Source organism: Meleagris gallopavo, chromosome 1 (genome assembly GCF_905368555.1).
Source record: "Meleagris gallopavo chromosome 1, MGAL_WU_HG_1.1, whole genome shotgun sequence".
Lineage (NCBI taxonomy): Eukaryota > Metazoa > Chordata > Aves > Galliformes > Phasianidae > Meleagris > Meleagris gallopavo.
Genome location: NC_139404.1, coordinates 123,086,829 through 123,106,779, shown reverse-complemented (window position 1 = coordinate 123,106,779; position 19,951 = coordinate 123,086,829). Strand labels below are relative to the sequence as shown.

The 19,951-nt window shown below is 38.8% G+C and overlaps 1 protein-coding gene across 6 annotated transcripts in view; it reads left to right on the top strand.

The window, feature by feature from the left end:
* The window catches only part of TBL1X (transducin beta like 1 X-linked), a 197,631-nt gene extending 180,486 nt beyond the window's left edge, over positions 1-17,145 (top strand). For all 6 annotated transcript variants that reach the window (XM_085212619.1, XM_085212629.1, XM_085212608.1 and 3 more), the window contains 9 exons: positions 10-73; positions 174-271; positions 1,493-1,553; positions 5,155-5,276; positions 6,721-6,795; positions 9,246-9,373; positions 10,528-10,693; positions 11,586-11,687; positions 12,760-17,145. In XM_085212619.1, coding sequence (XP_085068745.1) covers positions 10-73; positions 174-271; positions 1,493-1,553; positions 5,155-5,276; positions 6,721-6,795; positions 9,246-9,373; positions 10,528-10,693; positions 11,586-11,687; positions 12,760-12,786 — 843 coding nt within the window. In that variant the 3' untranslated portion in view covers positions 12,787-17,145. The remainder of the gene's footprint in view (positions 1-9; positions 74-173; positions 272-1,492; positions 1,554-5,154; positions 5,277-6,720; positions 6,796-9,245; positions 9,374-10,527; positions 10,694-11,585; positions 11,688-12,759) is intronic.
* Positions 17,146-19,951: the final 2,806 nt, after the last annotated feature.

Sequence of the window (19,951 nt, the reverse complement as noted above, 5' to 3'; positions counted from 1 at the left end):
TCCCAACAGAGTGATGGAACACTATTGGCTACAGGATCATATGATGGTTTTGCAAGAATATGGACAGAAGATGGTAAGTCAAACAACAATCAGTGGTCCTACACAGTTAACAGCAATAAAGAATAAAGTTGACTAATTCATAAACAAATTATAATGTTCTTTCTTTATTCCAGGTAACCTTGCAAGCACCTTAGGTCAACATAAAGGTCCAATATTTGCCCTGAAGTGGAACAAAAAGGGGAATTATATTCTAAGTGCTGGTGTTGATAAAGTGAGTTCTAAAAATACTTAATTATAACTTCTAAGTGTGCTGACTCAGTGAGCATGTGCTGTTGAATTCCATAAGACTATTTGCTTCTGCTTCACATGCTGTGGGGAGTTTTGGGGAGTTTCTTTAATTTGTTCTAACGTGTGTTGGATTTCCTTGGGTTAAGTGAGTGAGTACGTTTTTGAGACTTCACATATTTATGTGAAGTCTATTTTTGTGTGGAAGTTTGTTTTAAAAAACTCTCCATTTGCTCCCTGTTTAAAATAGCATCTTAAATGTTTCCATAAAAGAAAGAACTGCTTCCACTACTTAAGTATATAGTTTTATCAACCACGGCAATTTCCAAGAGAGAAGTTATCTTACACATACTGACTGCATTTTTAGCTCATCTAATTATAGAAGCTGTTGTATTTGGATAAAATATATACGGTTTCCTTTACAAACATGCAAAATATGGTGGTTCTCAACTGAAAATCGAGCAAAACATGGTCATTTCAGCTAAGTGCATATTAGAGATTAAAATGAACAGATTACTGCTGATGATGAGCAGAAATCCATTAAAACTGAAACTGGAAAATAAACACAGCATTCATCTTGCCTAACTTTTGACATCTGAAAAATTAGATTTGTGTGTCATCTTTGGCTTCCTTTATAAAATATGGAGAGAAAAATGGCACTTCCAAGTGATGAGTTGCATGGCCTGCGTTACAGTGAGATGCACGGACAGTGCTCCTCTCCAGTCGATGATAGAGGAAATCAAGGGAAACGCACTCAGACTCATTCTGATTTGTAGGGTAGATGAATCTATATTTTCACATAGTTGTGAAAATGGAAATTTGTGAGAATTGAGTTTTATTCCTTTTAATACTGGCCCGTATGCAGCTCCATTTGTCTCCTAACAACAGTTCCCAGTAACAGCAGTGATTCTTCATGAGATCTGTTGTCACCAAGGTGAGGCACTCTTCATTTATTTTCTCGAAGTATGTACTCCCAGTAAGCTGACAGTTCACCTAGATGGTAGTTTTGAGTTGGGAAATTGCTTACCTGAGCTGTGGGAATGATTTAAACCTGTAGAAAGCAAAGTGTACTTTAGTCTGTCCTGCCACAGTAGCAGGAAGTGGAAGGTACTCTGCAGCTAAACATTTTATGACATAATTTAATTATTAGAAATGTAGTATCACTAACCAGTCACTAACCATTTTTTCCCACTTCTTCCTCATGCAGACAACAATAATTTGGGATGCTCACACAGGAGAAGCTAAACAGCAGTTTCCTTTCCATTCAGGTAATCTTTGCAGAACTCATGTTACTGACATAAAATACACATCTTAATTTTGTCAATCTAACTTATCCTATTGTAAAAATCTGTCTGCCTGAGAAAAAAGCAAATTTTGAACCAGTATTTTTGTGTCTTAACTATTTTGAGTAGCGTGGTTTCTGGGTTTATCCTCTTTTAACAATGAGAAGCAGCTTTGAAAGTCAAACTGAGCTCCAGAAGAGGATTTACATGCCAGCCAACCCTACTCTGCTGACTGATTGTGTCATTATCTATATACTTGAGTAGTATCAAGGTGAAAATGGTGACTTTAGAAAGACGCAAATGTGGATCTCTCAACGAATTCTCTGCGGCAAGCGTTGAAGGTCCTCAGGGGTTTCTCATCTTTTAATTTTAACTTGAATTTCTTTTGTATTTGCTTTGTCTAATTATCAGAAGTCAAAAGCAATCTTACTTGGACTGTCAGTTGTACATCTTGTCCTTCTCAAGAACACAGGAGATAGATTGTGATACAAGATATAGACAAGATATAGATTCTGAGTAATCTTGAGTAACAGCAGTCACTGATGTAATCATAAATTCACGAGATCAGACTTTTAAGATGATAATTGAGTTCATAATCCAAACCTGGTAAATTGTCACAATTAAATATTTGTAATGGGCTAACTGAGATTAAAACTGTCAAAAACATTACAGGTTCTGATGCTCTAAAGGTTCACTGTAACTAATCATTTTTTCATACAGCTGTCATACACAAGGTACTTACTGGTATTAAAAAACACATAGTTCTGATTTTAAGATGTTCATTTCCACAGTCTTAAATTCGATTTCCAGTTGTCTCATTCTCAAATACATCTATTTGCAAAAGAAATGGCTGTTCAGTGGAAGACAAAAGAATATGTCCATGCACACAACAGATCCATACTCTACATTTTTGTCACTCCAAGTTTATTAATTCAACTGTCAGTTTGGAGGAGCCAGGGTCTGTTGACACATTTTCTCATTGTGGCATTTATTTATCCACTAAACCACATTTTGCACTGTATAATATTGTAGGTAATGAAATTCTTAGGCTTACTAATCCCTAGCTATTGATCTAAATAGTTATGGATTCAGAACCTGGTTGCCTCTTCAGAATCATGTTCACTGAAGTGTATCTGTCTCAGCAACATCCACTGGGGACGTATCATGATTCTCCCTTTAGCAAGTTGAAAACTTAACTATTCCAGTGCAGTACAAGAAAAATTGTTACTGCATGTGTTGTCTTTCTACCATAAGACATGATTGAATTGAATTGATCATTTCAAATATGTCTTGATAGGAATTTAAAAAACAACAAATTACTGATAGGCCAAAAGCATATAAACAAATTCATGCCCCTTAAAATCAGCAGGAATCTTTGTCCCTAGATAATTGTAAAGCCAAGACCTCATCTTGACCTTCTTGCTTCACCTGTTCACTAGAACAGACTGACAGCAAATTACTCACCGTATCTGGAATCTGAAAATCTTATCAGTACAGAGATTAAATGTGGCATTTAAACGTCTGGTCTATACAGCTCATAGTTGCTTAATCACATACTTGTGTGGCATTCTTCTTTGCATATGTCTTTGAAGTCTGGAAGCAGTTGGCCTAGGAACAACAAAATTTTTACTCAGCTCTTACAACTTGCTTAGGTTACACACGTGCAGACAAAACTGTCATAACTTTAAGATTCCTTTGTCTGGGTCTTGAAGGCCTCCATACCGTTGATGTTACACCCCTATTTAGACATTTAAGTGCTCTACGTGATTTATTAAGAAGAATTAACTCCATGTTTGAGCTTCTCATTCTAAAACGCATCAAAATTTGATGCAGAGAGGCCTGAATTAACTGATAATTATTGTAATACATTTCTTCTTGGCATTTATTATAGCTGCGTTTCTTAAGGGCTTGTTGCTGCTTTTATTAGGTGACATTCTAAGTGTTTTCAAGCAATTGGCCAGCATCCTGTGGTTTTGAAGACACTTTGGCAATTCAATTATGTGCATCAAAATCTACATTGGATTTTTTTTTTCTGGACAGTTTCATGTAGTTATTTATCCAGTAAACATATGATTAACCACACTAATAAATGAGTCTGTATTAATTATCAACGCTCTATAATTCGAATTATACAGTAATGCAAATCCATTGCTTTAGGTGCCAGTGGCTTTCAGAAAATTACTTTTCAACTCATGTCTCATGCTAGATATTAGCCCTGAAGGTGTATAGCTGTTAATGAAGACAGATCTTTTGTTTGCTCTGGAACAATAATACAAAGCTTGCAGCTTAAAAAATAAAAAGACAAGCAGGCAGTTAGAGAAACAAAATCTTTCACTCTTTCCTGATGCTCATTCCCATTCATTGGAAACCTCTAAGTAATCTGCCTTTCTCGCACAGATTTCCTTTACAGTTCTGCAAAGAAGGGATTCCTTACCTGTCACAGAGTTTTATTAAGAATTTTCTTTAATATTTAAATAAATACTTGTATTTGAAACAATTCCAGCCTTCTGTTCTCATTTAAAGAACTATCAGATGATCAGATGATGTTCAGTCTCATTTTGCAGTTCATGAAAATTAGAACAGAAAAAAGGTATTTAAATAGAATAGGCTTGGCAGAACAGGTATCTTTTTACCTCTGTATTATAAAAGTATTTCCCTAAGCATCCTTGCATTAAGGCATTTCTTACTTTCATTTTAATAACAAACTTACGTTATACTGTTGCCAGAGAGAGATTCAACTTTGCTTTCTAGACACCAGTCTCATTCTGAGACATTCATTTTTCACCAGTGCCATTACTGTTTTGGCAAGTCCCATATCATCCTCTGGAGGGCGGCTAAACTCTTTCTTGAACCGAAAAAAAAACATAAAAAAAAGAAGAAAAAAAAACCCATGCAGCAAACATAGGAACACATACTGTAAAGATTTTGAGATTGTTTACAGTTTTGCACATGAGTTATAGTTTCATGCTGAGGTGCTGTCGATGTACAAAGTTTCAGTAGCTCAGTCTCCATTAATGTCAAACCCTCTACGGAAACTCATCCTGTGATTTCAGATAGGTTTGATCAATGTACTGATCTTAAATCTATCCACAGCCAAATTGAACTGAATACAGATATTGTTGATCCACTTGTGTCTGCACAGAGCAACAGGTTTGCACTCGTTGTTGCACAGAGTATAAAGGAAGAAGGCCACGTGCTCCTTCTCCCTCCTGTGTGTTGTATCTGACATTCACAGGACCATTTCACATTCTGATCAAACTCTAACCCAGCTGAAATCATCTTCTTTCTTCAGAATTAGTTTTTTTCCAACAGCTTGGTTGGACTGGCTTACATGAGCAGGATAGTTTTGCCCTCTTTTATCCAAAAGATTCTCCCAGGTAGGTCCTGCACAAAGCATCTAAATCACCCACTGCAAAAGAGAAAATTTCGGACAATGTCTGTCAGGCTTGCAACTAGTTGCAGGTGATAGGCCCACAGCAAGTTTTTAGTTTCTTTGATCTACATGGGTGACAGAAGGAAAATGATTGGGGTTGAATATTTCTTTGCTATGTTCCCTAATGTTCCTTCTGATGTTTCTGCTTCACAGCTCCTGCTCTGGATGTAGACTGGCAGAACAACACTACTTTTGCCTCCTGCAGCACTGACATGTGCATTCACGTATGCAGACTTGGCTGTGATCGTCCCGTTAAAACCTTTCAAGGACACACAGTAAGTTTAAGAAGTCTAAAATGTTAGTGATTAAGTCACTATTAACAACGATGACAGCTGATGTGTTTGCAGGGTGCAAACGCCGTTGGCATTATATCCCATTGCTTTCCTAAAAACGTGTTCTTCAGGAGTGAGTCACTGCCTGTGAGAAGGGATAAACTGTTCTAAATCATTGTAGGAGGCAAAACCTGCAACTTAAACAATGAGACTATTTATATGTAGCAGGAGCTGCAGACTGAAAGCACATAAATAAATAAGATTTTGTTTTCCACTGGTGTAATTTCCTTCAGTAAGTGAGAACGATGAATAAGAAGAGAACAGTTTACCTCCAGTTGTTGTTCAGTTTTAAAATCAATTTCATCTAATATCTGTTCAAGATCTATTTTACAACTCATTTTTTAGTACACAGTGCCTGTTAAAGGCTAGTTTTTCTAGCTTTCATTCATGAGAAAACTGCTATCAGATACAGACCTGTAATTTAGATATTAACTCCCAGAACTGGCTATCTTCACACAGAGGAAAAGTAATGCTTTTGGGGACCTCTAGCTAGTTTGTGGTTAAACTCACATTAGGCTGCTATTTTATGGCAAGTTCTATGTTCCTACTTGCAGGACGGTGATTTTTATGGTTGTATGAATTGCACCATTTTGCACACGGACCAAATTTTGCCTTCAAATATTTGTACAGTTCCTCTTAACGTCAGTTGAAACGTGTAAAATGGATAAAGCAAAATTAACATATTTTCCAGGATTATTTTCACTGAGATTCTGAGCCAGTTTATGCTTTAAAAAATATATATTCTTTTTCCTTTTTGTGAAATGCTCTTTTACACTGTTACCACATACGTATGACCCTCAAAAAAGCACCAGAAACTTTCTGATTGCCATGGGGATACTTTAGGTTTAGTTAATTGCAAAGTGCTATAAAAACTAACCTGGGAAAAATAATGAAATATTCAGTATGCTGAATTTCATCAGAAATACAGTCCTTTTTAGAGAGGCCTGTGTTGTAGAACTGCAATACCAAGAATTATAAAGCCCACAAAACTCTGTGCCCCACTGGTGTTTTCTGTTGTAGATCTACTAAATACTAAGCTAAGAAATACTTCAGTTTAAAAATCTGTTAATGCTGTGTTATTATTCTGTCTCGATTGAAAGTTTATTTAAATCCTTGCAGTTGAGGAGTTTGAGAGTGGTTGTGCTAGAAAACGTATCAGAAGAGTGATTCTGCGTGTTTTTCACAAACGCGAAATGGTGACCATTCCTAAATGGTGTTTAAATAGTTTGTTATGGAGGCAGCTCTTCTTTTGTTCGCCCATCGAGCACAGAGCTGCAATTTGTAGTTCACCTTGTTGGAGACATAAACCATGAGCGCCCTCTGCTGGGTGCCCAGTACAATGCGGGTAACCTGAATATTCACTGATTAAAATCACTCTTTATTTCAGAATGAGGTTAATGCTATCAAGTGGGATCCATCTGGCATGCTGCTAGCATCTTGCTCTGATGATATGACATTAAAGGTAATATAATCTCCACACCTGCTGATCAAAAAGTAAAGACAAAAATTATTTGTTTTTCAATCTTCTCAGAATCTTCTCCAGAATTATATACTATATGACTGAATACTCTTCGTGAACAATAGTTTAATTTATCACAGATTTGTTAAAGCCAATGGGAAAGATTGAAAATAGAGAAGTAGCCACTGGGAAAACTGAAATATCCTATCCAAATAAGTATCAAGTGACCGATATGTCACTGTCACAGAATATTCTTAGTTTAAATGTACACATATATATATTTATATAGAGATATATATATACCTGCTTGCCTGTCAACGGAAGTTCAATCCCTATGCCAAGAAGCAGTCTATTGCAAAAAAAAAGTAAAGGTAAAGATTTTTCCCCTTGGAGTCTTTCTGTCTGAAAGTAATTTCACTGAAGTCATCTGATTTTTTTTTTAAAAGCCTTGGCCAGAGCAGCAGGACAGGACATTAATATTCAGAGCCCAGCAAAAATCTGAAGTGCTCTCTGAAAATACTTCTCTATCCATTCATTGTATAGGAAGCCTGAGGCAGCTGTACTGCTGGTTTACTTGCCTCTGTTAGGTACTCGAAGGTAGATGGGATTCATCCAGATTTTGTCTTGGGAATAACATTGGCTACCAGCACAACCAGGCCACAGCACTGTACCAAAAAGTATTGTTAGTACAGAGGGGCTCTAGGCTTGCCAAAATACTTCTTGTCATAGAACTTTTTCAGCCCAAACTCTTCTCAGTCTCGTTGCCCCTTCCCAGCTGCATTAAATGAAGGCTATGTCTATACAGGAAGATCTGTACTGTAACAACTAAGACCTCCTTCTGGACTGCAGAGCTAGCCCAACACTACTGTTAATATATTACTGTTTTCTCTGAGCAAAGCAAACATCCCAGGCAAGATACAGTTTTGCAAATAGAATTGCACTAGTAATACACATTTCTCATAACATAATTGAGTTAAAGCTCGTATCGCTTTCCACTGCTGATCAGCACAGGTAAGGCAAGAGGCATTTCTAGTATGCACACAGACTGTGTAAGAATGGAAATAGAGAGCAGCGAAACTTATAAATGTAGATGAGAGTGAGGTGAACACTGCTGTTTGGAATATTTTCTCTCAATATGTAGCCATGTAATATGTTCTGCTCCATTCTGTTCTGTCTTTGCCACGTTCCCTCTGGAGTCTCATTCCCTGTGGATTCTAGAAACATTATTCTAGACTATTCAGAAGAGTGGAAATTTACAGAAAATAGGGCTAGGAGAGACGTAAGGGGAACACCTCATCTGTTATTTTACTCCAGAGCAGTATTACAGTAACCAGTGTTACTCTGCATACACATTCTGACCCCGTGGTCAGAATGACCCAGTTCCACACTGTGTTTTAAAAACCACCGTGGATTGTTGGTACCAGTTCATATTTCTGACTGAATTTGGCGAAAGTGTGAGTCATTTGCTATTACTGGCCTAGCCAAAGGCCTCCATCACTCCTTCAGTGATAGAGAATGCAAATCCTTTTCAGGCAATTTTTATTCTTCCTTTGGAAACAAGTCCTCTCCAGCTTTTTTTTTTCTCTTTTTTTTTTTTTTTTTGAGTTTTTGATACTTTTCATCAACTTCTTGGCATATGTTGCCTTTACTATAGAATACAGCTCCTATAAAAGTTTTGTGTAACATTTCCAAAAGTAGACTTGGGTATGCTGCTGAAAAATCATCATAAGAGCCTATCATTTCCCTCACAGTGCAAATTATAACAAATGAGTTAAATTGTTCCTACTCTTCTGGTATCTTTCCAGAATGGACTATTTTTGACTTATTGTGCTTGCTGTGAATTAGCATAGTCTTGTTTCCTCAGTTATCTGAAGAAAAGATTTACTAAGTTACCTGCTGTCTCCACTGTGGATTGTTTATCTTGTATTTAACTGTTTGGCTATGCAACACTGCATACATAGCTGATCTTCTTCCATCGTCCATACCAGGAAAACAAATGGAGTTTAGGAAGAAAAGGAAAATCTGACTTGGCTGTTGGGAAAATTGCTACATTCTAAGCAATTATAAAGATTTTACTCTTATTCTGTAAGATGACTGCTGTTGTATTCTGTGACTCAAACCGCAAGTTGAACTTCTCTGAATAGAATAACTTCAGATTCTGTATGAAAATACATGCATTGGCATTGGCCAGTATAGCAACTATTCAGTTCTTCTGATCGATTGAATAAGTACTATTAAATGTGTAGCACTTTTCCCTCATGGGACTGTTCTGACATGTGCGTGGTAGGTGTCAAACTGCTGTATTAATAAACTCAAATTAGGTTGTATATATGTATATGTGTGTCTGGATACTAAGTAGACAAACTGCAAGAATAACATGGAGAGAACTGAAATAGTTCACCTGAGATTTTTAATGTTGCTGTTTTTAACCCTTTGCAATTACTCTAATATAGATTTGGAGTATGAAGCAAGATACCTGTGTACATGACCTTCAGGCTCACAGCAAAGAGATTTATACTATCAAATGGAGTCCTACAGGACCAGGCACCAGCAACCCAAACTCCAACATCATGTTAGCAAGGTAAAAATACACCTCTTTCTATTGCCTACCAAGGAGAAGAATCATTGTTCTGACGTGTAACTCCACTGATATCTTGCTGTCAGTCTTCTGTTTACACTTCTAATAAGCCATCTGCTGAATAAACAGTACCTGCACTTCTAAATCAGGGGGATGGATACAAAAGGCAGAGGAATTGTATCTGAAAGATGAAAAAGAAGAGGAGTTGAGTCATAGGATATTTTAACTTTTCGGTTATCTCGATAAAATGATTGTAAATGTGGCATTGTACCTTCATATCCAGCATCTGGTTGTTATGAGTGCATGTCTTAAATGAAACAGATGGCAGCCTCTTAAGCCAGTCGGAATGTGTTCTAACAAGGGTCATCAGTTCACCTGGACAGATATTGACTGTTTTTGAAGTCCTGTTAATTAATGGATAACGCTCAAAATTCTACTTAAAAATCTGTTCAAAATTCTTCTGTGAGTTTAGGAAATATGTATACTTGTAGAATGCCAATTAAGGGTTAGTACCATGACATCAAATCAGTTTGTGATGTTTTCAATTTGGGAAGGAATTGCATTGAATTGTTTTATTTGTTTTATTCCTCAGTCTGGTAGTGGACATGGAAGAATTTGGCTTTCTTGGAGTTGTTCTTTTAATATCATTTTTAGTACCAGTGATTTCCCTTGCCTTTCTCTAGGCCCACAGTTGGGGATATAGATGATCTATAACAACAACAATCAAAAAACAAAAAAACAACCCAGCACTGAAACAAAACAAAAAGAATCACAATTCTAGAGAATTGCAGAATGTTTATTAATAAAAAGCACAAATTCTTAAGGATTAGATTTCTCTAAGATTTCTCTAGAACAGTTTATCCTATTAATGGCAATGTGCATTTTACCTTCCTGGATAACAGCAGGTGAAACCTCAGAAAGAGGAGCTTGGCCTTGTTTGGGCTAAGATCTACATGTGAGAATTCAGTTCTGTAGGTACAGTCCTTGTCATGGAGAATGTACAAGTGTTAATGTTTTGCTTTTCTGTTTGAATCATTATTTTCTTCTTAGCCAGAAAAAAAAATGCTTCGTATTCTTTTCAGACATTGACAGTATTAAACTACAAATGGATTAACACCCAAACTGAGACATGCTTTGTGTTTGAATGCTTCTTGCAGTGCTTCATTTGATTCCACTGTTCGGCTGTGGGACGTTGACCGAGGTGTCTGCATCCATACATTAACAAAACATCAAGAGCCTGTCTACAGTGTAGCTTTTAGTCCCGATGGAAAATATCTAGCCAGTGGGTCCTTTGACAAATGTGTCCATATATGGAATACTCAGGTACTATTTTGATTCATGTGAATGACACATTAATAATAAAAACTTAAATGGAAAATACATATACTGCATATATATACCTGTAATGATAGGGTTAGCCTGATTGTACTGACTGATAGAAATCCCAGCGTAACAGTTGAGTCACTAGAATTAAGTGATACTTGTATTTAGTAACAAGATGAGTTCAGTTGTGAATCTGATGCACCTGGCTTATCCTTTCTGGTGGTGAGATGAGGGATACAAGGGGAATATAGACTAGGGATGGGAGATACTCCAGAAAAAAGTGGAGCATTTGGAGTTTTTTCTTCCCAGAGCCAAGAAGTTCTTTCCACTCATGTACTAGATCCTGAGTACTGAAAGCAAGCTAAAATTGCTGGGTTCTACTTTCATGTCTGCACAGCTTTTTTCCTGAAACTGTCTGGTGATCTGTACATGCTTGGAAACTGTGGAAGTTCTCCTGTTACTTGGTTCTAATGCAAGAAGAGGTATACTGCATGAAGAACTTGGGGAAGATTCAGTCTCTCTCATACTGATGGCAAAAGGCCATACAGTTCCACAGTTCCATGGATTTGGTTTTGAATATTGATGCCAAAGTACTGAATTAAACAATAAACTTTAGAGGAAGACATCTCAGCTTAACTCCACAGACCTTTACTGCTGTAGAGCTGACAAGAACAGATGTTTAAGAGTCATAGTCTAAATTTCTTTCTGGATGAGCCTGTTTCTCTTCAGTATCAAAGACCAGTTTAACTTCAGCATCTTACAAAGATGACTAGACTATAGTCAGGTGATATGAGTAGTTCCCACGCACCACCACTGTCTTCTCTTTAATGTTGTGACACAGAAAAAGAAGGAACTTCTGTGTTGAATGTTTGCATGCTCTCTTGCTTTGTAGAGTGGAACTCTAGTACATAGCTACCGAGGCACCGGAGGCATCTTTGAAGTCTGCTGGAATGCTAGAGGAGACAAAGTGGGAGCAAGCGCATCAGATGGATCGGTAAGAAGCTTTACACGTTGTAAATATTGAGAGGCAGTTATTCTTCTGGAGAGTGTCAGTGAAGAACATGTATGCCATGTTGCCTTTTCTGGACAGGACTCAAGGTGTAGACAGCTCCAGACAGAAATAGTGGAGTATATTAGAACTGCTCCTGATTTGAAAGGTTTTGCATGCTAGGAGGTGATATTTTTATTGAAAATGAAGACTGCTTGTGGAATTGGTGAATATTGTCAAAGATGGGGATGAATTTTAAATACTTGATAACAGCAGTAGTGTTTCTATCATTATTTATCTTAAATGTCAGTTTTTAATGATTGATCACACGCTCTCAGAGTTGGTTTGGGGCTTTCTAATTTTCCCCACAGAAGAAATGTACTTTTGAATAGTACCAGTGGGAGCAGTTTTTCAGTACAATACCCAGCAAATTCATCCCGTGGTAAAGGAAAGCTACTGCTGAACAAAAACTAATTATTCATTACAATTTTTTTGGTTATTTGTTAAAAAAATTCAGTTATAGCATGATCAGCTTGTGAAGGACATACAGATGCTATACACCAACTAAAATGACTCTTCTACACATCTGGCTGGCATAACTCTACTGTAGAGTAGTATTTTTCCACTGTTTTCAATGAAGGGTACACATAGAACATGATTCAGTTGTTTGAGTTGTACCATTTGAACTGGTGCCATCCCTGGCTTCCAGTAGCTGCTCCAAGAGGGCACTTGTCTGCTCTATGTCCTGTGTCGTGCCTGACCAGCCTGTGCATATATTTTGGAAATACTTAAATAATTGAAGGGTATAAGCAACTAAATAGAGCATATAGATCTATAAAGAATGTGCCACCAAAATGCTTGTTTGTAATTCAGTGCAATCCCAGCTAAGTCTTCAGTGTGTGTTTTCTACTTCTTCCCTTGCTTGTGTGATGTAAACAGGTACTCAAGACAGACTTGATTTGAAGCTTGGGAGCATAGCACACAGCTGGCTGATCAGCCTGTATTCTGGGCCATATATAAGTAGGAATTCCAAATAACTTTCAAAAATGTTTCTTAATCCTGAGTCTTTTTTCTCTAGGTTTGTGTTCTAGATCTGCGAAAGTAAAAGTGAAGTTTTAGAAGAAATTTCAAATGGACCAGCAGTGAATGTGTGGGGAGAAGCACTCTTCAAAACTATTCTTAACAGCTCCAGAACTGTACGAACTTGAACAAAGTTAGAGTGTACTGTGAAACCAACTCTCCCTGGCCACAGGTGTCTAGTATTTTGTCCGTAACCTTCATCAAGGAGTAAAAACACAGTCACTTCAGAGGGGGAGGGAATGGTTTCCACCTGGAACATTCAGCCTTGGAAGCATGAAGCCACCAGCTAGGCATTGCACTGTTTGGTTTGCGTCTGAGAACTTGCTCTGATGGCTGGGAAAAAAAGCTGTGCCAAAAAAAAATTAATAAAAAAAAAAAAAAGAAAAATGCTGTGATAAACCAAAAGGGAAAAAAAAAAAGTCCTCCTCCATGCGGTGTTGTATTTTTTTCCTTCCAATTTGGACACTACAGTTGCTCTCCCAAAGGACGTTCAAAGACCAGTTTGTACTGATGAAATGCTCAACTTTGTAATCACAACACTTTCTATTTTCTAGACTACTTTTTTTGTTCAGTGGTTTTTCTATCAGCTGGAATATTATAGCCTGGAGGATCCCAGGCTTAGGATGAACTTTTGTTGTTTTCCTTTTATTTCTCCCTTCCACTCCCAACTTCTCCTTCCTTTCTTTTCTCCTTTTTCTTCTTGCCCATTTTTTTTTTCTTTTTTCCCCTGTATGCCCATAGTAGATGTAGCCAGGTGGACATGACAATGAAAATTTTTGACAGACTGCTTCTCCTCTCTTCTCTGTTTCTTTTCCTTTCTTTCTCTTCGTTTAAAAGAAAAAGAATCCTCCATGCTTCAGATCTTAGCGTCTCAAGGGCACTTTGAGCAAATTGTGTAATAAGTGCTTTATATAAGAATGCAGTGCTGGGGAAGATTTTTACAGGAGAAAGATGACTTTTAACAGAAAGAACCCAGTGTATTTTTGGAAAAAAAATATTTTTTATGTTGAACACAGTTTTAAAAGCTGAAAATGGCCACCAAATGTAGACCAGTTGTAATTCAAGGAGAAATAATGACAGAATCCAAGGAACATGAAAGGTGCAGTATCCTTTTTGTCTTCTCTCTCAGAAAGTGCTGTAAGGCCAAACGCCATCTGATAACATAAATGCCAGTCATTTATTAAGAGACCTCTTCCAGCAGCCAGAGATTTATACGTCTCTTTTCACTTTTGTGGCTATTTGATGATTTACACTTATTAAAAGGAATTTGTAGCTTTGAGACCATAAATACAATATTCAGTTTCGTGAGTGCATATTTTTGTTTATCCTCAGTAACATGGGGAAAACTATTGTCCATCTTCTATCCTCAAGGGACAGTTCAGATTTCGTACAGACCGTATGTTTGGCTGCCTGTGGCCTAGTTGGGCAGTGCTGTCCTCCACTATTCTTGGTATTCATCCCACCAGCTGTTTCTATTCCAGTAAGTCAATGACTTAATGGGACCAACTGGACCAAGATACATTGACTGTGGCTATCAGTGTTGAAGAATGGACTCTTGCCACACTCCTGACCATCCGTGGTCGGCACATGCCTAAAACCAGGCTCTTCTGTTGCATCTGGCAGTGCATTACCCTCTGCCTTGTGTTCTCCATGTGACAAGAAAGACTCTGGGTCTGCAGATGGAGGGTCGCTGTCTGTCCAGACAGGTTTAGCTTTGAATGGTGCTCAGAAGACAACATAGAACTCATAGAACTCTCATTTTGATGAGGACCTGATAAACGATATATCAACTATTTCTTAACATATATATCACGATAAAGTTATAGTGGGCAAATGATCAGAATGACAATAAAGACTTCCGAAGTACCACCTATCCAGTTTGGACATGATTTCCTTACTGTGAGCTAGACATCTGCAGATGAAGATTTCTTTACTGTAAGAGCAAACGATGGATGCAGAAAAGGTATAGGAAAGGCAAAGGCAGAGCTTGCTGGAAGTGGTGTAAATCTTGAGGCAGCCTTGGGGTGGTGGCTGTGTTATTCAGACAGATCCTCAGAACTGCCTGAGTTGAGCTGCTATCCTCCCTAGCCTGCAGGCAAGGTAAGGGTTTGTAGGACAGAGAAAAGGAAACTGAGAACTGAAAATCGCACAGCACATTCCCACCCACAGTCACCATTTCTGTAACACAGAATCTGTCCTTTGATTTGACCACAATTGCTGAAGCAGTGATTTGATCTGAGCAAAAATCAAACAAGAATCTTGATACTGAACTGGTGGTGCAAGACCCACTGGGCAACACAGCATAGTGGAATTTGTATTTTCTCTCTTGTATTTTCCTCTCTTTATACTTGAATTTTTACAGTAACTGAGTCCTTTCCGTGGAACCAGACACTGCCAGCTTCAGTTGCTTTTCTTAAAGATACATATTTGGAAAGGAGAAAATAAGGAAAATAAGTAGCTGCAAAAAGTGCTAATTAGTCTGAGGGGAAAGCAGCTGTATAGCATTTTGGTTCTTAATTACAATTAGGCTTGTTTATAATTTGTATCAGAGAACTGAACACTGGATGGTATTGAGGACTATTTTCAGTGTCAAATATGTCTCTGTGTAGTTTGTAGATTCCTGCTCCAGGAGTGTGGCTGTAGATGAGCACGTGACAGCTTTGCACTGTTTTATAGCAACTACGTGCTCCTGCTAATTTAAGTCACTATTTACAGAAGAGTACTTACTAGAAGAGAGACTTGAATTTGAATACAAAGGCTTTATGTGGTTTTCTAAAGCAACTTGGGTTGATGTTTGGAGAAGAGTCATTGCATGTACATGGTTAACTTCCCAAGCTGCTTTTGGGTGGCATTTCTGAGAACATCACACAAAAGTTCCTGGTCTGCAGACAGCGGAGGGCAGAGTGGATGGGGCGCTGGGCTCTTGTTCCCTGTTGTGCAATGCTTGAATTCAGCCAGACCTCAGGATTCAAAGACGTGGGCTTGCTCAATCTGAGTTTGGCTGTGCCACATGGCTGCCTCCTTACTCAGTCTGAGCTCTGTGCTTGTTCCAGAAATAGATACTGTAGATACCTCAGCAGTGTCAACAGTGTGTGCTTCTTTTTTCTTTTTCCTTTTTGCAAACTGCTGGTGAGAATGACGTCTTTCCTCTGCCAGTCTGCATGGAGGTAAGAAGCCAAGAAAATTCTGATACGGGTAGAGTTGCAAAGCTTCCTTGTAAGGGAGGCCGCCCTTCTGGGAGTTCTTTGGACAAACCCATCAGATTGGCAAGCACCGTGTTGGAAGAGCCAACAAAACTTTCTTCCCCTCCCTGAAGACTGGAAGATCCTCCGAGATACTGCAGTAGGTCACTTTCAGATAAAATGTGTGCAGCTGTTGAGACTAAGGAGAGCTAAAGACGTAGTTGCAAAGGATAATCCTGTCCCAGCAGGCTGGTGCCTTTAGGACATGGGCAGTGAGAAGGCTTCTCCAGGCATCAATTCAAAGCAAAATCTAAACCTAGGCCTTCAGGACTGCTCTCACTTTCCTCTGTTGCTGCAGAAACATCCCTAGGCTAACAGTGCCATTTTGTGGCTGCCCCTGGAACAGAATAGCATGAAGCAGCAGGCCAGCAGACTTGAGCAATGTTCTCGTGCAGTATTTTTGGATTTTGTTCATAGTTTTTTTTTAGTGAGAATTAAAAAAAAAAAAAAAAAAACCACTTAAGTGACCAAAAAGGACTGTGGAACCGTCAAGAAGCTTATTGGATTTTTGTCATTGCTGGCTGTCTGGAACTGGCCTTTAAGTAAAAAAAACAATTTGTGAAAAACCTCTCTGCTCTGTGGGCTAGAAGGATACTGGATCTTTTATGTAGAAAACACTGGGTCCCTTATGGGGCACTAACGGGCCTGACTTACAGGGTTATACACACATTAACCCCATGCTACATCTTAGAAATTTCCTTTTAATTTGTTAAAAAATGAGAAAAAATAGCTAATTTTAGAGCCAAGTGAAGTGCACTTTGTCAAATGTAAGGGTCTGCTTTGTTTTTGGGTTTCTTTTTTCTTTTTCCCTTTTTAATTTTTCCTCCTTTTTTCCTCCTTTTGCCTTTTTAAAAGATGTGGTTCTTTGTCAATTGCAGAAATGTTCTTTCAGCCACTCACTGAAATTCTGAATTCTGGCTTCTGCAGTTTTTATTGTCTGTGTCAGACTTGCAGCCAGACTTGGTTCTCATTTCAGCATTTCCCAGGTTCTGTTGAAACAACATCAACCCTTATTTTGTTTCTCCCCCACCCACACTTTCTTCAAATTCACCTTGTGTATTGTAGCTCATTTGTTTTAAGGAGAGAATCAACAGATCATATTCAGTGTCTTGAATAAATTGCTATATTTTGATATTAGAGAATTCTGTGCGTGTTGTTCCTTATTCTTTCCTGGCAGTTTTGCATTCCGTGCTTAAGAGCTGGGGTTGGGTGACTGAATTGTTCAGTTTTATTTTCCCCCAGTGATGAATTTTTGGAAGTCCATCATTTTAAAAGGTGCAGAAGGCTGCAGTACTGAGCATTGGCCTGTGCAGATGTTCAGGAACCATTTTGACTAAGGCTGGGTAAAGGTAATTTAAAAAAAAAATTCCTCTAAAGGAAATTTCTCCAGATGAAATACACTGGACTCTAGCTTGATGTACATACACTGTTAATCTTTTCTTCAAGCTGTTAAGGCTTTAAATTTAATCCTGCTTGAGCAACTGGAGGTTTTTGAAAGACATTAGAATATTCCAGCTCATGCCTTAGGGCTTCCATTCTTCTTTTCAGCCATTACCAGAGGTATCTAGAAAAAAAGGATGTCCCGTCCTGTCCAGATGCCCAAGGAAAGCAAGATTCCTGCAGTTGTCCTCTCCAACAAGAGCCCCTGTGGTGCTCGCTGAGAGCTCCTCTGCTGGCCTGGGCATCACAGCACCAGTGCCTCAAAGACACATTGGGGTTTCTGAGTTTTAACAGCCTACATGCGTGTCTTGTAGCTGGGTTTTCCTCCACAAAATGGGACCCACAGTGCACGTGGGATTTTTGCTTTGTGACCATGTACCACCAAGACCTTAAGCTAAGGCTTAAAGATTGTCAAGAGCCTTCAAAAGCAATTAGTGCAAAAACCAAACATGGTCTTACATATCACAATATCCAATTTTCAGGTATTTAAGAACTTGTTATGAAACGTTTGGGACAAGTCACCTGTTAGAAAATCCTGTGTGATGATAATCACAGAATCACAGAATGGTTTGGGTTGGAAGGAACCTCAAAGTCCCCCCAGCCCCAACCCCTGCCATGGGCAGGGCTGCCCCCTACCAGCTCAGCTGCCCAGGGCCCCATCCAACCTGGCCTTGAGCGCCTCCAGGAATGGGGCACCACAGCTTCTCTGGGCAGCTGTGCCAGAGCCTCACCAACCTCTGAGTAGAGAATTTCCTCCTAACATTTAACATAAATCTACTCTTAATTAAAAACCATTTCCCCTTGTCCTATCACCACCCTCTCTGACAAAGAGTCTGTCTTCAGCTGTCCCATAGGCCCTTTAGGTACTGGAAGGCCACTGTAAGGTCTCACCAGAGCCTTTTCTCTAGATATTCCCTTAGGCAGGATCAGCATATTGTCATGCTATCAAATACCCAAGAAAGAGAAAATAATGCTGTTTTTGTCTCAGTTTATGCCCTGAAGTTTGTCCAGCATTAATATACAATGAATTCCCTATAAACGTGTGAGTTGAAAGCAGCAGAACAAATATATTCAGCTCTCACAAGACCACAAACTACCAGAGGTCTTCGCAGGAGCTTCTCAAAGGAATGCGGGAAAGCTTGGAAAGGAGAGAGCCACTGCAGGGCTAAAGCTTTAACACAGCACTATGTAAAAGCTGCCGCTTTACTGCTTCTTAATAAATTCTATGCTATAGTCCTACTTTTAGTCACATCATTTGCAGTCACATTTCAAGAAAATGTACTACTGTCAAACTAAACCTGTAGTTTACTTTTCTTTATTTATCCTATAAATATTTACTTAGCCTGTAGACTATTTGACAAGTAACACTTGAAGCATTGAGCAGTCCCAAGCACTTGCTTCTTACTCCTGTCAGAGAGCAACACAATAAAAGGGCATTTGTTAAACCTGTTCTGGGAAGGTGCAATATTGCAGCATTGCATTCAAAACCCCTTCCCTGCCATCTTTCTATGCGTCATATCCCATAAAGGGAAGATCAGTGTCATCCATTACAAGACCACACAAATTCATACTGAAGCTCCGTGCTCTGAAAAACAGTATTTAAAGCTTTGAAGTCTCTTAAGCTAAGAAATGACTCACTTGGCAAGGAATTCATCATTCTCGCTGACTCTTTTCTCAACAGGAAGGAAGATCTTTGCTTCCTTAGAGATAGTTTTCTACTTCCTTTTGAATACATTCACAAAACCCAAAGAACACGAAACCTATTAACCACAGGAAAGCAGCTATCACCTCTTTTCCTGCTGCAAAGCCTAACATCTTCTGTCTTCATAGGAGAAGCCTTGACTTCACTGTGTGAATCATCAGTATTTACCTCAGTACAGAAGATTGAGGAAAGATTCTGCTCACCTCTTTCCAAGTCCTTCCCATTACAAACTGAGACCAAAGTGGCACCTCTGTGCTTTGTGACGGTGATTCATCACAGTAAAAAAGGTTTAACAAATGTGAGAAGGGCTTTAGCTGAGAAGCACTGGTGTCCTGCTGTTCAAAACCAGAATTATTTCCCTGTGCTTCTTTATGTCAACTGAACCACCAGAGAATTGCGTCCCTGTACACAGTGTTGTAGCTCCTGAAAAACTCTCAACAGTATCTTGGAGGGAAAGACAGAAAGGTCGAACTCTTGGAAGGGTTTTTGAGGCTTTCTGCAATCCATACAGTTGCGGTATTGTGCCAGAGGGACTGCAAGAGATGTCACTGCTGGGCATACCTTCATTGTCTCCTCTGGCTGTGGCTGGAACCACCGGTTCCTGAGAACGCCAGAAATCTGATGGGAAAAGTCAACAGCGTGATGCTATCACTCTGGTAAGTCCTGGAAAATAGCCGTCAGCTTCTTTTCCACAGCTGGTTTGGGGAGAATTCTGATAAAGGCCAAAAAAACAACCACATCTGATGCCCATTCAGTCGCCTTCCTTCATGGAAGAGGACACAGGCAGAGAGCCTATGGAGCAGTCA